The sequence below is a fragment of the Molossus molossus genome, unplaced genomic scaffold (genome assembly GCF_014108415.1).
Source record: "Molossus molossus isolate mMolMol1 unplaced genomic scaffold, mMolMol1.p scaffold_m16_p_24, whole genome shotgun sequence".
In the NCBI taxonomy this organism is placed as follows: domain Eukaryota; kingdom Metazoa; phylum Chordata; class Mammalia; order Chiroptera; family Molossidae; genus Molossus; species Molossus molossus.
In genome coordinates, this window is record NW_023425360.1 from 11453853 (window position 1) to 11467913 (window position 14061).

At 59.4% G+C, this 14061-nt stretch overlaps 1 protein-coding gene across 1 annotated transcript in view; it reads right to left on the reverse strand.

Annotated features, from left to right (window-relative positions):
- ADAMTS17 (ADAM metallopeptidase with thrombospondin type 1 motif 17) overlaps window positions 1-14061 on the reverse strand; it is a 213310-nt gene that overhangs the window by 75452 nt on the left and 123797 nt on the right. The window contains exon 13 of the mRNA XM_036278118.1: window positions 2798-2964. Within this exon, the coding sequence (XP_036134011.1) occupies window positions 2798-2964 (167 nt within the window). The remainder of the gene's footprint in view (window positions 1-2797; window positions 2965-14061) is intronic.

The window sequence follows — 14061 nt, forward strand, 5'->3', positions numbered from 1 at the left end:
AGACACCCGTATCTTTAAAATAGTTTCCCTCTTTCTCGTTAAGCAACTCCAGCCGGCATGGCTGAGATGGAGACAGACAGCCCTCACCATCATACCCTCCCGGTCCCCTGGAAAGCTCAGACCGCAGGGGTTCAGCCCTACTGGGGAGAAGAAGCTGGGAATGTTCTTCTCCGTCCAGACATGGCCTCTGCCAAGCCCTCCGACACTTCAGTGAGCACGTGGCCTGCTGGCCTGGACAGAGAGGCCTGAACTCTTGCAGGTTTCCACTTAGAGATTCCACGGGGAAAGCAGAAATGGGGTGGGTTTGGCAATGGGCCACCCCAACGGGCTCTGTCTGAAGGCTTTTCCACGGAGAAATTTTTCTAAGAGCCTTTGCCCTCTGTGGGAGGTGGTATGGATTTGTGTTCCTGAATCCTCCCTCGGAAAATCTACCTCTGCAAGAATTTCCTTTTTTTTTTTTTTCAATGAGAGAAAAAATATAGCTTCTCCTTTTCTGAACTGTGCGTCATCCGCCAAGGAATCCGGCAGCGGTAGCAGGGCCGCGGACAGGGCGGTCGCCAGGGACCGAGGAGCCTGGGGCCTGACCGCCCATCGCTGCCAGCCGCAACTGTGCCCTTTACACAGGGCACGCATTTTCCAAGGGGCGCTTCTCATCTGCATTGGCCCCTCTGAATTGGCCGTTTCTGACTCGGTCTTCATCCTGGTGAAATGCTCCTTTAAAAAGCGCTGGCTTCTGTGTACAGTGGAGACGGAAACGAAACCGAACAGGAGACAAGTCCTGACCATTCCACCCCGGAGCGGGAGGAGCCCCTTGCAAAGCCCTGAACTCGAGGTCTCTTCTTCACCGGCAAAGTGCTTACTGTGTACTTGGCTGTCCTCATCGGATGCAGGGCGGTGGGTGGCACTCTGGCTCTCGTTATTTCTTGCTTTGGGAGAAAAAAAAGAGCAAAAAGCAACCGAAGGCCACGAGCTTCCCCAAATAGCCCGCGGTGGGGCCTCTGGGAGGGGCTCCGGGCAGCCGGCAGGCTCGGCCGCGGGGATGATAAGGCGGCCGAGGGGGTCAGCCGTCTCGCAGCGGTTAGAAGTAAAACAGAGGTTTAATCTGGGCTTGGAGAAATCGCTGGAAAAACAGACATGTGAGCGGGATTTCTGCGCTGCCTGAGTGAGGCAGGGAAACCGAAAACAAAATCGAGAGACGGGGGAAAGAATAACAAGAGCTCCGGGCACACAGCTGAGTGGAAATGAGACCGGGGGAGTCTGTCTCAGCCCGACCTCTGACCTCCTCTTGCTCCCGAGACGTGGGAGAGGACCCGACAGAGGGCCTCAGCGTCTGTCTATCAGAGAGCAGGAGGGCGTGTGGGGGCCTCTGCCTGCAGCCGCACGCGGTCCCCTGGGGAGGCGGTCTCTCCTCTCCCTCGTCTTTGGGAAAGCTGAGGTTAGGCCACACGTCTGACGTCCGTGGGGGTGGGGGGGTCCCAGTGCCCCTACAATCACAGCTCCCCAAGGTGGTGTTCTTTTTCCAGCACGTCTGGGGCGCTCCCCGATGCTTTAAAAGAAGCCCTCGGCCGGGTGGGTGGGCATTACGTGGCAGGACTGAACACCCCAGGTCACTTTACAAAGTCCGTTCAGAGTGGACGGGTCGGGCTGCTGGTCTGAGGCCGTTCCTCCCTGTGATGTCCGGGCCTGTGTCCCCGCACAGCTCTGGACACGCGAGCGTGTCGCGCAGACCGTACGGCGTCGACCGCAGAGGTCCCGTGTCACAGGGAAGAAACCTAAGACCTGGGGAGGCCCGCGTTTCCCTGCAGGGTCCCGGAGGCTGCACACAGCCGGGCCCTGTCTTCCATCCCCGTGGGAGCCCCTCAGGCGGCACTCACGAACTCATGCTTCCTGTCTCACGCGGGCACCGGGAGCCAGATGACAGTTGCCGGTTTCCTGAGTGAGCTCCCCCAGAACTGGGGTCAGCGCCCTCTCTGCTTTCTGTCGGCTCCAGGAGCGCAGACGTGTCACGGAACCCGTGGGCTCCGGCTCTGCACGGCTTGTTTGCACGTGGAGTGAGACGGCGTATACAGAGCTACCGTGAGCCGGGCCGAATGTGCTGGGTAAACGGGCTGCACCCCATCGCTGCGACACCGTCTGCTTTCCCGAAGACGAACCGTTGTAAGTGTGAAAGACACTTCCCCAGATCCACGGTAAACCAATGCTACGGACGGGATGCGCCACCTAGAACCTTCTCCGCGTCGGAGATAACTGCACAGCCCAGTGGCCAGGGTCCCTGAATCTGGGAGAAAGATCTCAGAAAGAAAATGTTTGTGCTTATTATCACCTTCATCCAGCTGCACACTGTTCTCGCTTCTCCCCACACACTCCAGCGACAGAGGAAGAACCAACCCGAAATGAACTGGGAGGAGGCAACACAGCATGAACACGGGAAAGGGAATCCGCAGACAGACAGACCCACTGGCCCGCCCCGCACGGCCTCCTTCCCCTCGGAGTTGGCCCTGGGCCCCTCAGCACATGGCAGGGAGTAGCAGCGGCCAGCACCCCGCCTTGCTGCAAATGGGGGTGCCGGGGGAATCTGGGCCGCTGCCCGCCTCACAGCTGCTTTGGGAAATCGCACAGAGCCGGGTCATCCAAGTTCAACCCGCTGCTCTAGAAGTGGGTCCAAGGCTGACTCGGGCAGGAGGGCCAGAGCCTCCGGTTGGGTGGATGGCGGGTCGGGGTGCCCTCTGGGTTTCCCTAGGAGGTGACATGTCCCCGGGGCAGGAAGGGGGGACAAGGACGCGCCCTCTCCCTTTACCGTCCACCACCACCGCCGTTAGCAGGCCCTTCTTCTTGCGGCTCAGCCGGTCCTGCGTCTGGCACTGCTGGTCCCGGAAGCTGGGCAGGCCCTTGGCGCAGGGCAGGTGCTCACAGGCGGCATGCTCCACGTTGGCACCCCGGCAGTGCGCGCCTCCAGGCCCGGGGCTAGAGGGGAGAGAGCGGCGGGTTACCGGGCGGAGCGGGGCACGGAGCGGCGTCCGTTTCTGCGGTCTCACCAGGAGGGGAGGGTCCGGGCAAGGTCACCAAAGCACCCCCTACTCTCACACCCCACCCCAGCAGCCCAGGCTCACACTGACGCACGATTCAGCGAGCCGTCCGGAAAACGCATCCAGAGCCCATAAATCAAGGTCATCTGGAAACGCAATATGGTGAGTATCACTTCAGCAAGATCCCCAAACTGTGTCTTTCATCTGAACTTAAAACCTGGCCATCTGTCCCAAGGAAACCCCAAGGGAAATTTTGGGTGTGCGGGGGTTTTGTTTTCTTTGGTCTTCTATAAAACAGACCTTTACGTGGCTCCTAGGTACACTCCCGAGGTAGCCAAGTTTCAGGGCGAGTAAATCGTTTTCATTTACTTTATAATGAAAATAACCAGAATGATTAATTCGCTTGTTCATGGGCTTTGGGGAGAGACCAGTCAGAGCTCTGGTCTGAAACCCTTCCCCGGGCAAGTGGGAGACCATACGTGGTCACTGATGTCGCCGTGGGCCCTAGACGCTGAGAAGGGGGTTTGGAGCAGTTCCGGAGACCCGGCTGTGTTCTCCGGCCGAGTCGACGTGGAGGGGCAGCATCGAGGAGGAGGAGGGCACTGGTCTGGCTGGCTGAAGTGTGTCTCTGCCCAGCTCTTCCCCAAAGCCCCGGGTGTGCCCACAGGACCCTGACCTGGGCAACCGCAACGGTTCCCTTCATCTCCACGATGCCAGTATCACGATGGAGTGAGGTCGCTACCCATTTGCACTTCTTGTCGGAATTCAGCACATGAGAGACAGGAGCTCAAATCACAGCCGCCCTGCCCAATGACTCTCCACGAACTGCACCCGCCTGCCGGCAGGGGGATATTTCTGACACATGGACCATTTCAAGCACAGCGGACCCCGGCACAACATGGGGGTGAGGCGCACGACCCCCACCCCCCGCACAGTAAAAAGTCCACATGTGACTTAAGCTGACCCTCCGCATCTGCAGGTGTCCTGACCATGTATGAAAAGTGCCCAGCGGGCTGAATCCACAGATGTGAGACCCAAGGGTACAGAAGCCAACTAGGTGTTTACTGAAGAAACATCCATGTGGAAGCTGAACCCCGCAGTTCAAACCCGTGTCGTTCAAGGATCAACTGCATTTCTGTTGTTGTTAATTCTTACCGGAGGGGACTTTTTCATAGATTTTTAGATAGAGTGGAAGGGAAGTAGAGAGAGGGAGGGAGGGAGGGGGGAGGAAACGAGAGAAAGAGAGAGAGAAACATTGATGAGAGAGAGACACATCGATTGGTTCCCTCCTGCACGACCCCAACTGGGACTGGAGAACATACCTGCAACCCAGGTATGTGCCCTTGACCGGGAATCGAACCCCCAACCCCTTGGTCAGAGAGCTCATGCTCTAACCACTGAGCCAAACCAGTCAGGGCTCAACTGTATTTCTTTTCCTTCCTGTGCCATTTCTCGGTTCCAGATACTGACGCCACCCTGAGGCTGTTGCCTTAGCAAAGGGAAGTGAGGCAGAGGTCTTCAGACTTCTGCGCCACGGAAGCCTGCACCGGGACCACACGCTTGTTTTGCAAAAAGCGTGGCGGTGGCTGTTCCACGTGTTGTGAGCCACCGGGTGGTCAGCTGCAGCGGCTCAACTCCCCAAAGACAGCGCGGGCAGTGTGTGAACAAGAGGACATGCCAATAAAACTTTATTTACAAAGCAAGGGAGCAGGCCAGGTGTGGCTCACAGCCCACCGCTTGCCAGCTCCTGGCCTAGGAAATGTGTTGGAGAAAACACCTGGCGGGGCAGGAAAGGCTGCCCTCCCCCCACGTCCACCTCACGCACCCCCGGCACCTCCGTCGCCTGGGTGGGGGCTGCCTTGTGAGATTCTACAACTGGTGACCCCAGGGAGGGGGCTCTAAGTTTGACCTTCAAGTTAGGAAGCAACAAAGCCTCTCTGAGGTTTATGGGGTTTGAGAACAGAGGGCCCTGTTCCCTTGCCAGCCCAGAGCACCCCCGAGGCAGAGGGGCCGCAAAGAAATGTCTGGGTGGCCCCTTTAGGGCGGTGGAGTCTCGGGCAGGCTCCCCGGGTGCTCTGGCCCCAAGTGCCAAGTGCAAACAGGTGAAGAAATTCCTGTGCCACAAAGCGCAGTGTGGGAGGAACAGAGGCAGGCTGGCTGAGCACACACATCGACCAGCAGGAGCGATGTCTCTGCCGCAGGCCAGCTCCCATAGCCGGGACCCAAGAAGGGACGGGCGGGACGGCAGGTGCTGTCCGGCGAGAGCTACAGGTAGAACTGCGTCCCTCCCCAAATTCTTATGCCGAAGTCCTAACCCGGGGCCTCAGAATGTGGCCTTATTTGGAAGTAGGACCAGTGCCGCTGTAATTAGTGAAGATGAGGTCATGCTGGTGGAGGGTGAGCTAACCCCACACAATGGGTGTTGCTATAAAAAGGGAAAGTCTATTTCCAGACCTTTTATACCACCACCCGGGCACACAGGGAGTGTGCCATGTGAAGATGGCTTTTGGGCGGTGCCTGTCTCCTCCACGGAGCACCAGCGATGGCCCGCAAACCACCCGCGGCCAGAACACAGGGATGGGACACTTGCCCCCGCGCGGCCCAGGAACACGCCCTCCCACACCTTCACCTTGGACTTCCAGCCTCCACGAGGTGATGGGGGTACATTTCTGTTGGTTACACCCCCCAGTCACGGGCAGTCTGTATGCAGCTCTGGGCGGTGACGGCGCCAGATGTCCCAGGGCCGGACGCCCTCGCTGAGCCACGAGGCAGACCCGGGGGACATGGGGTGAAATCTCCCAGTGGTTAGGGACCCTATGTGGACTAGAATGGAGTTCAAAAAACACAAATTAGGTTGGTTTCTAGAAAAATAAAGGACGCTGTGTTCCTGTACCCCTGAGGGTGAGAACTGCTCACGTAACTCACTCTGAGTCGTTTTGCTTTATTTTAGCTTCCGTGGCATCGTCTCTGTCAATTGATTTTTTCCAGATTTACGTCTCTCTGACCCTTGTCCACCAACGACCATGAAGTCCCCAGCCGGTGGGGGAGGGATCAGACAGACAAACTCTGAATCCAGAGAAAGGGGGCCTGTGGGATTCCACCTGGGCTTCTCTCCTGAACCCCACTTACCCTGTCTCTTCTCCACAGGCAAGTCTCCCTTCAGCCCCGATCCAGCTCACGGCCCCAGCACCCCGCAACTCTCCGCCTGTCCTAAAGGCCACCTCACCTGGAAGCCTATTTCTCCTTCCTACCGGGAGCCTCTCCTGCCCCTGCCTGGGTCTCTGCTACGTGGCTCACCGCCAGCCTTGTAAAATGCTGACCTGGGCTCCTGCCTCTTTCTGGTCCCCTGCAGCCCCACAGGGAATCGACAGAGGCTGGCCGGGCCTCAGCAGTGGTCAGGATGGATGGAACTATAGCAGCAGAATTCACCTTAACACGCCCAAAGGGGAGACAGAGGTCAGGGAAGACGGCAGTGGGGCAGGAGGCAGCGGGAACCCGTCTCTCCTCTTCCACACCCGCACTGGCCGAAGGTGTGCGCAGGGACCATGTACAGCCGGGCCTGTTCCGAAGGCCGCAGCCTCCAGGGCAAGCCTGGCTGGTCGGCTTGAATGATTTCGGTCAGTCCCCGTCTTCGGTGTGGCGACCTGTTCCCCGTGCCCCGGCCCCGTGGCCGGCAGGATGGCCAAGAAGGAGCTTTTTCTCCAAAGGCCTGGAAGGGGAGGTGACAGGCCTTGGGGATCTCATCCTGAAGCGATGACAAGGGTGAGACACGGGGAGGACAAAGGCGCCGTCTCAGCCATTCACAGTGACAGTGAGCGGACGTGCCCGCGCCCTCATGAAATCTGCAGAGCGCCCGGGGGCCCGACTGCCCAGAGCGCCCGGGGGCCCGACTGCCCAGAGCGCCCGGGGGCCCGACTGCCCAGAGCGCCCGGGGGCCCGACTGCCCAGAGTGCCCGGGGGCCCGACTGCCCAGAGCGCCCGGGGGCCCCGACTGCCCAGAGCGCCCGGGGGCCGCACTGCCCAGAGCGCCCGGGGGCTCGACTGCCAGAGCGCCGGGGGGCCCGACTGCCCAGAGCGCCCGGGGGCCCGACTGCCAGAGCGGCCCTGGGGGGCCCGACTGCCCAGAGCGCCCGGGGGCCCGACTGCCCAGAGTGCCCGGGGGCCCGACTGCCCAGAGCGCCCGGGGGCCCGACTGCCCAGAGCGCCCGGGGGCTCGACTGCCCAGAGCGCCCGGGGGCCCGACTGCCCAGAGCGCCCGGGGGCCCGACTGCCCAGAGCGCCCGGGGGCCCGACTGCCCAGAGCGCCCGGGGGCCCGAACTGCCCAGAGCGCCCGGGGCTCGACTGCCCAGAGTGCCGGGGCCCACTGCCCCAGAGCGCCCGGGGGCCCCGACTGCCCAGAGTGCCCGGGGGCCCGACTGCCCAGAGCGCCCGGGGGCCCGACTGCCCAGAGTGCCCGGGGGCCCGACTGCCCAGAGCGCCCGGGGGCTCGACTGCCCAGAGTGCCCGGGGGCCCGACTGCCCAGAGCGCCCGGGGGGGCCTGACTGCACCCTCAGATGCTGGCACCGAGCTCGGGCACGCCGGGCACAGCAGGAGCAGGCTGGGAAGGGGCCGGCCCTCGGCCACCGCCACGGGGTGTGATGGATGGCTCAAGGTGCCGTTTCTATCTCTACCCTAACAGGGCTTTCTTTTTTTATACAATTTTTTTTCTTTATTGATTTTAGAAAGAGAGGAAGAGAGAGGAAGAGAGAGACATCAATGAGAGAGAACATCGACTGGCCGCCTCCTGCATGCCCCCCACTGGGGATCGGCCCAACCCTGGGCATGTGTCCTGACCGGGAATCGAACCGGCGACCTCTTGGTGCAGGGTCAACGCTCAACCACTGAGCCACACAGGCTGGGCCTTAACAGAACTTCCTAAACACGAGTCAAGTGGGAGGTTCGATATAAAACCCGATGACTTGAACAGGCACAGCCCAAGAACGAATGTTCAAAGACAGACACACGCTGGTGCTCAGCCTGGTGGCTTATCAAAGAAACGTGAACAGAACCTCGGGGAGCCACAGCTTTGCACCCACAAGGAAGGCGGAGGCGCAGCAGACGGAGGACATGGGCGTGGCGAGGACAGACAGCAAGCGGGAGGTCGCCGCGGCGCAGGGCAGTGGCGACGGCACGGCCGCTCTGCAAAGCCAGGTCCTCGTTTGGCGACAGGCACACGGGGGCCACCCTCCCACAGAGCCGACGCCCCCGTGCGGGTGCCCGATGCACACGCTCGACGCTGAGGAGCAGGCCTGTGCAGGGAGCCACACTCCAGACGGGTGCCCGTTTCTGTGTCGTACCGTGATGAAGACGTTTGAGAACAAGGCGGAGAAGAAGGTGGACGGGTTTGGTGGGACACTCGAAGTGTGAAGAGAACACTGAGCTCCCCCCAAGCCCCTGCACACCCCGGCACAGAGCAGGAGGCTGCGAAGGTTCGCAGAGATGAACAGGGTCAGATATTGGGAGAGGACAGACATGTCAAAAGGAGGTGAGAGGAAGCGAAAGATACCAGCTGAGTGGCACTTATTATTTCTCCTCTGCTCTGCTCAGTGAAGAAAGGTCAGAGGACAGAGTCACAGTGCTGTGCAGATCTGCTCCCCATCCAGAGATGCGGGAGCTCGGCGGGGAACCCGCCGTCCTGCCCCGTCTCTGGACCAGGAGCTCCGACCGGGCAGCAGGGCACAGTCCCAGGACTTCAGCCATGGGACAGGCTGCTAACGCCCCACAGGGCAGCGGACGCCCTAGTTTTACCCCTGAAAGGTATTCAAGCCACACAAACTTAGGCTCTGCTGAAGATGGTTTTGTTTCCAAAACCATTGTGCGCACACCACCAGGTCAGGGGTGTGTGGAAAGTACACCCACGGGCAGCAAAAGGAGTGACAGGTGAATGACTCCACTCCTCCAACCCCCTCCCCCCATCGGGTCGCAGGAAACAGGCTGCTTCCCCTTCTGCTGCTCAGGGGGTGACCCGGACGTGTCCCTGGCTCCCCGCTGCCTCCACCGTCCTTTTCTTCTTGGACTCCCACAGAGCTGGCTGAGCCCCCACCCCCACCCCAGCCCTCCGCTGGGGTACCAGCATCTGAATCACAGACGACCCTCCTGCCTTGCAGTCTTTCAAATTATGGCAGGTTAGCGACACAAATCACGGCAGGAAAGCGTGCACCTAGGAAGCCGGACTAGAAACACGGATGATCCCCCAGGCCCTGCTGTCAGCTGGCAAGAAATGAAAATTCCAATCGCTGTAAAGACCAAGACCAGAGAAAAGGAGGGTGGGGAGGGGGAAGCCTCTTGCCAGTGTTTCTGGACAGTGAGTAAACCAGCTGCGGAAGACGGGCAAGGGGCCAGGAGCTCGGGGGGGTGGGGAGCCGGTGGGAACGGCCCCGGGCCGAGATGCGGCAGCAGCGAGATTTGGACAGCCCTGGACGTCTCGAGGCAGCGAGCCTGGTGATTTCAGGACTGAGCCGGGGAGAGAATGTTGTTTTGGTCAGAACTTGGCGCTGGGGCCTGGATCAGCTGTGTTTTGTAACAATCACCACGTCAGGTCCTTCTGCAAAAGCGGCGGACAGCGGCCGCCTGGGCCCTGCAGCTCCCGGGAGGCGCCCGGACAGCGCCGATCCAGCCCTCGGAGGCCTCCCGTCTCCCCCATCCGTGAAGGCGAGAAGCCCCGTGGGACACCCCCAGGGCACAGACGCCCGCCAGGGCTCCTCAGAACAGGGAGCACAGCCCCGCTTTGTTGCAGAAGGTCGGACAGATACCAAGGCGCACAGCTTCTAGGAGCCAGACCACACTGCTGCTCTCACGAGGATAAACCAGACGCGTCAGCATCCAGAGCCGGTCCTGAGGGCACTGAGCGCCCTCGCCACCGGCTAGTCGCAGGGTGGGCCCCGGCGAAGGTGACCCTCGTGGGCAGGGAGACCTGGACCCGGCCCTCAGCAATCCCTGGCTGGTCCCCGCGTTTGGGCCTTGGTGACCCACCTTCTGGGCCTGATCATCTGCGACAGCCTCAGTGTCCAGGGGGTGCGCCGGGGGCATGGGAACAGCGGGAGGCTGCTCACTCTCCGCAGGCGGCATGGAGCAGGGAGGTGGCCAGCGCCCACGACCGAAGGGCACAATGCTGGGTGCAGGAAGGCAGAACGGTGCCCACACAGGAGGTGGGGCCTCCCTGGAGCTCAACAGCCAGAGGGGAGGACAAAGCAAAAACAAGCAAATACCGACGAGAAACCACACACAGCCATTCGAAGGGAGGGCGTGCCGCAAGCTGCCCACGGGCCCTGAGGTGCTCGGGGAGGAGCCCGTCTGAGGAGAAGACACTCACGAGACCCAGTGTGGGGCGACGGTGAGCTGCGGGGAGGACAGGAGCACTAATGAGGTCCCGAGGTTGGAGCCGCCTGAAAACAGAAAGCAGCTGTAGGGCTGCTGGGTTGAAGGGTGGTCCTTCCACCCAGAACCTGCCAATGTGACCGTGATGGGAAAAGGCGTCTTGGTTGATACGATCGAGGGACGCTTAATCATAAGAGACCATCATCCTGCATGAGGGTGGGCCCCAAATCCCATGACACGTGTCCTTGGAAGAGAAGACACAGAGATGGAGGCAGAGATGGGAGAGAGAAGTCTACCAGGCACAGAAACCAGAGGACGCAGCCACTGGAGGCTGGGGGTGGGGGTGGGGGGCATAGAATAGATTCTCCTTCAGCGTTTCCGGAAGGAATCAATCCTAACGACACTTTGATTTCAGACTTCTGGTTTCCAAACACCAGGAGAGGAGAAATGCCTGTTGTTTTTTTATTTATTTATGTATGTATTTATTTTTTGTGGTACGTGCCCCTAGCGGGAACCGAACCCAGGACTCTCTGGTCCGCAGGCCGATGCTCAACCGCTGAGCCAAACTGGCCAGGGCTCGCCGCCTGCTGTTTCCAGACACCACCTGTGGGGATTCACTGTGGGAGCTACGGGCCATGGTCAAGAGCGCGGACTTTGCTCTCAGTGCAGACGGGGTGGAAGCAGGAGGAGATATAATTGGGGCGATGCTTAGGCGGATCACGCTGGCTTAGAGAACGGATGGGGGAGGGAGCAGGTGGCGGCAGGGAGGGCAGTGAAGAAGGTCCCAAAGGGCAATGGAGCCCTGGGCTCTGACCCGAACCTGGCCCCACTCCGGCTGTGTGACCTTGGGCAAGTCACCTCACCTCTCTAGGACTCAGCTTTTACCTGTGCAGCGGGAGAAGGAGAATACCTCTCCCAGGAAATGATTTAGTCCGTGTAAACGCCTGGAGGGACACTGCCCTGTGGGGGGCCCCTGCATCTGCATTCTTTTTGTTTGTTTGTTAATCCTCACCCGAGGATACTTTTCCCTTGATTCTAGGGTGGAAGGGAGGGAGGGAGAGGGAGAGAAACAGCAAGGGTAGACAGACACATCGGTTGGTTGCCTTTTGCACGACCTCAGGGTCAGGGATCAAACCAGGTACGTGCCCTTGACCAGGAATCGAACCCATGACTCTTAGGCCCACAGGCCCATGCTCTAACCGCTGCGCAAAACCAGTCAGGGCTGTATGTGCCATTCTTGCCAGGATCAGAGATGGGGAGGAGGAGAGGGTCCATGCACAGGAGCAATGCCATGCGGTGGTGCTGTTCCCCGAGGGGAGGGGGGACTGGGACAGCTGGGGAGGAGAGATCACAGCTGAGAGCACCCGGACTGGGCCCTTGGGGTGGGCAGGGACTTCACCTGATTCTGCCTGTCACTATCAGCCTACACTTTGCAGGGTCCCTGGCTCAGACTGAGGGCCCTGTGGAGGTTTGCTGAGGGCACTGTCGGAAGGGCATCTCTGGGAGATGGCCAGTGCCCCGCCCCAGGGGGTGTTGCTGGGTGAGCCACTGCACATGAAGACTTCTCTCGGGGCCGCCAGCACCCATGACCATCCGATGGGCTGAGACCACAACCCCCAGCTGCCTGTGTGCCCCGGTCCTACAGAATTCCCATCCTCAGTGATGAGATAGGGAGGAGCCAAGGAGAAAGTTCTTGACCACCAGTGGGGGGCGTCTAACACAGAAGAGGAATGGCAGATTTCTACAGCTACTTTGGGGTTTCCAGAACAGTCTCTCTTCTCTCCTGGGACCACTGAGCCGGAAGCCGGGTGGGGTGGACTCAGCACGTGGGCTCCCACGGCAGGCCGGGCCACGCACTAAGGGGTCCCGAGCAACCCCGAGAGCGAGGGCAGAAAACAGCTAGGGTGGGGAGAGTGGGGACAGCCAAGGCACGGGGACGGCCTCAGCCAACATCACATTAAGACAAAAGACAAAATCAGGTCCCTTAAAAACTGGGCTCGGCGTATTTGCGCAGCATCGGTAACATTGTATCAGCACATGCGTTGCCCTCCCCTCCACGCAGTCCGTTTGAAACCATCTCAAAAGGAGACCAGCCCTCAGCCCGGGCACGCTGGCTCCCGTGGAGAGCACGGGACACTCATGAGAGCCACAGCACACTGTGCTCTGTGCAGAACAAACCTTCCACCCCATCAACCTCCTCTGAGCTTCGAAACAGCACTACCGGGGGCAGGCCGGGGGTCTCAGCCCCAGTCCTCTGCTAGTGCAAACAGACAGGGGGCCGCGTTCACCCAGAACATGTAACAGACGCAGCCCCGTGAGTTAATTAAACGGAGAGACGGCTAACAGCGGCCACTTGCCAATGGAGTCCCCAATGAAGTCTTACCTGCTCTGGCTTCAAAGCCTGGCTCTTCTCACTATACCACACCAGCTCCTTCTAATAGGGGGGACCCCCATTAGAGAAAAGAAAGGTCACATGACCAATAACAACCAATCACGCCAAGCCCCGATCTCCGAACCACGGTTCCAAACCCAGAGCTTTCTTTTCGGGCCAGAGGGGGAACTATGTTAACTTCAGCACAGAGCGATGGAAACATGGAATCCCCTCCGTAGTAAGTTCTCACCATTCAGCTGGATAGGGCATCTAATCACTTAGCCATCTGTGACGCTCAGCTGTCTGTCAGCTCGACTGGCCACAGGCCACCCAGATCACACTCATTCTGGCTGTGTCTGGGAGGGTCTTTCCGGGCGAGATTAGCATTGGGATGGGTGGACCTGGTAGAGCAGACTGTTTTCCCCAAGGCTGTGGGTACCGTCCAGTCCATTGGGGGACTGACTAGGACAAAAGGCAGAGGGACTGGTCCTCCAGCCTCACGTTCTCTCATCTTCTCCGCCCCTGGCTTTCCAGCTCCCGGATGGCAGTCCTGGGACATCTCAGCCTCTACCTATCGTCTATCTATCATCTATCTCCTATTGGTTCTGTTTCCCTGGGGAATCCTAATACCCCATCAATGCTTTTTATTAAGAAGTCACTCCTACAAGATGAAACACCTCCTTGCGCTGGGCACTCTGTTAGGTGCCAGAGGAAAATATTTTAATGAGACAAAAACCCATGATACGAATTCCGACAGCACTCCCAGAAAGAAAGAAAAACCAATGGTGTTCCTGGCACTGACTGAAGTCTGAGCATAAATCTCCCTCTAATCCGGAGGTTCTCAACGTCGGCCAGTGAAACGACCTAGAGAGATTTAAAGCATCCGATTCCTGGGTCCCACCCCGGAGTTTGTGATTTATCTGGTCTGGGATGTGGCCAGGGCATCGGGATTTTTTGAACCCAAGAGGGATTTGCTAATTCTTCATCAACATGACTTAATTGTGGACACAAGGCATCTCTACTGAGTCATAATTCATAACTTGCTCATTTACAAAATGAAGGGGATGCAGCCGAAGGCACAGGAGACAGAAACCAGACCCTGGGAGGAAGCAAGAGCAACGGGACATGCGCAGAGAAGACAGCAACCTGTGTGGCAAAGGACTCCTCATGGTGCGCACAATCTAGCCCTGAGCTTGCACAAAAATACCCATTTCCAGCCAAGCAGGTCCACAGGGACGGCTTCAGAATCTGGGGACGAAAAACACAGCTGACCCCACCGGGCTTTTGTGACTCATCAACAGTGAAG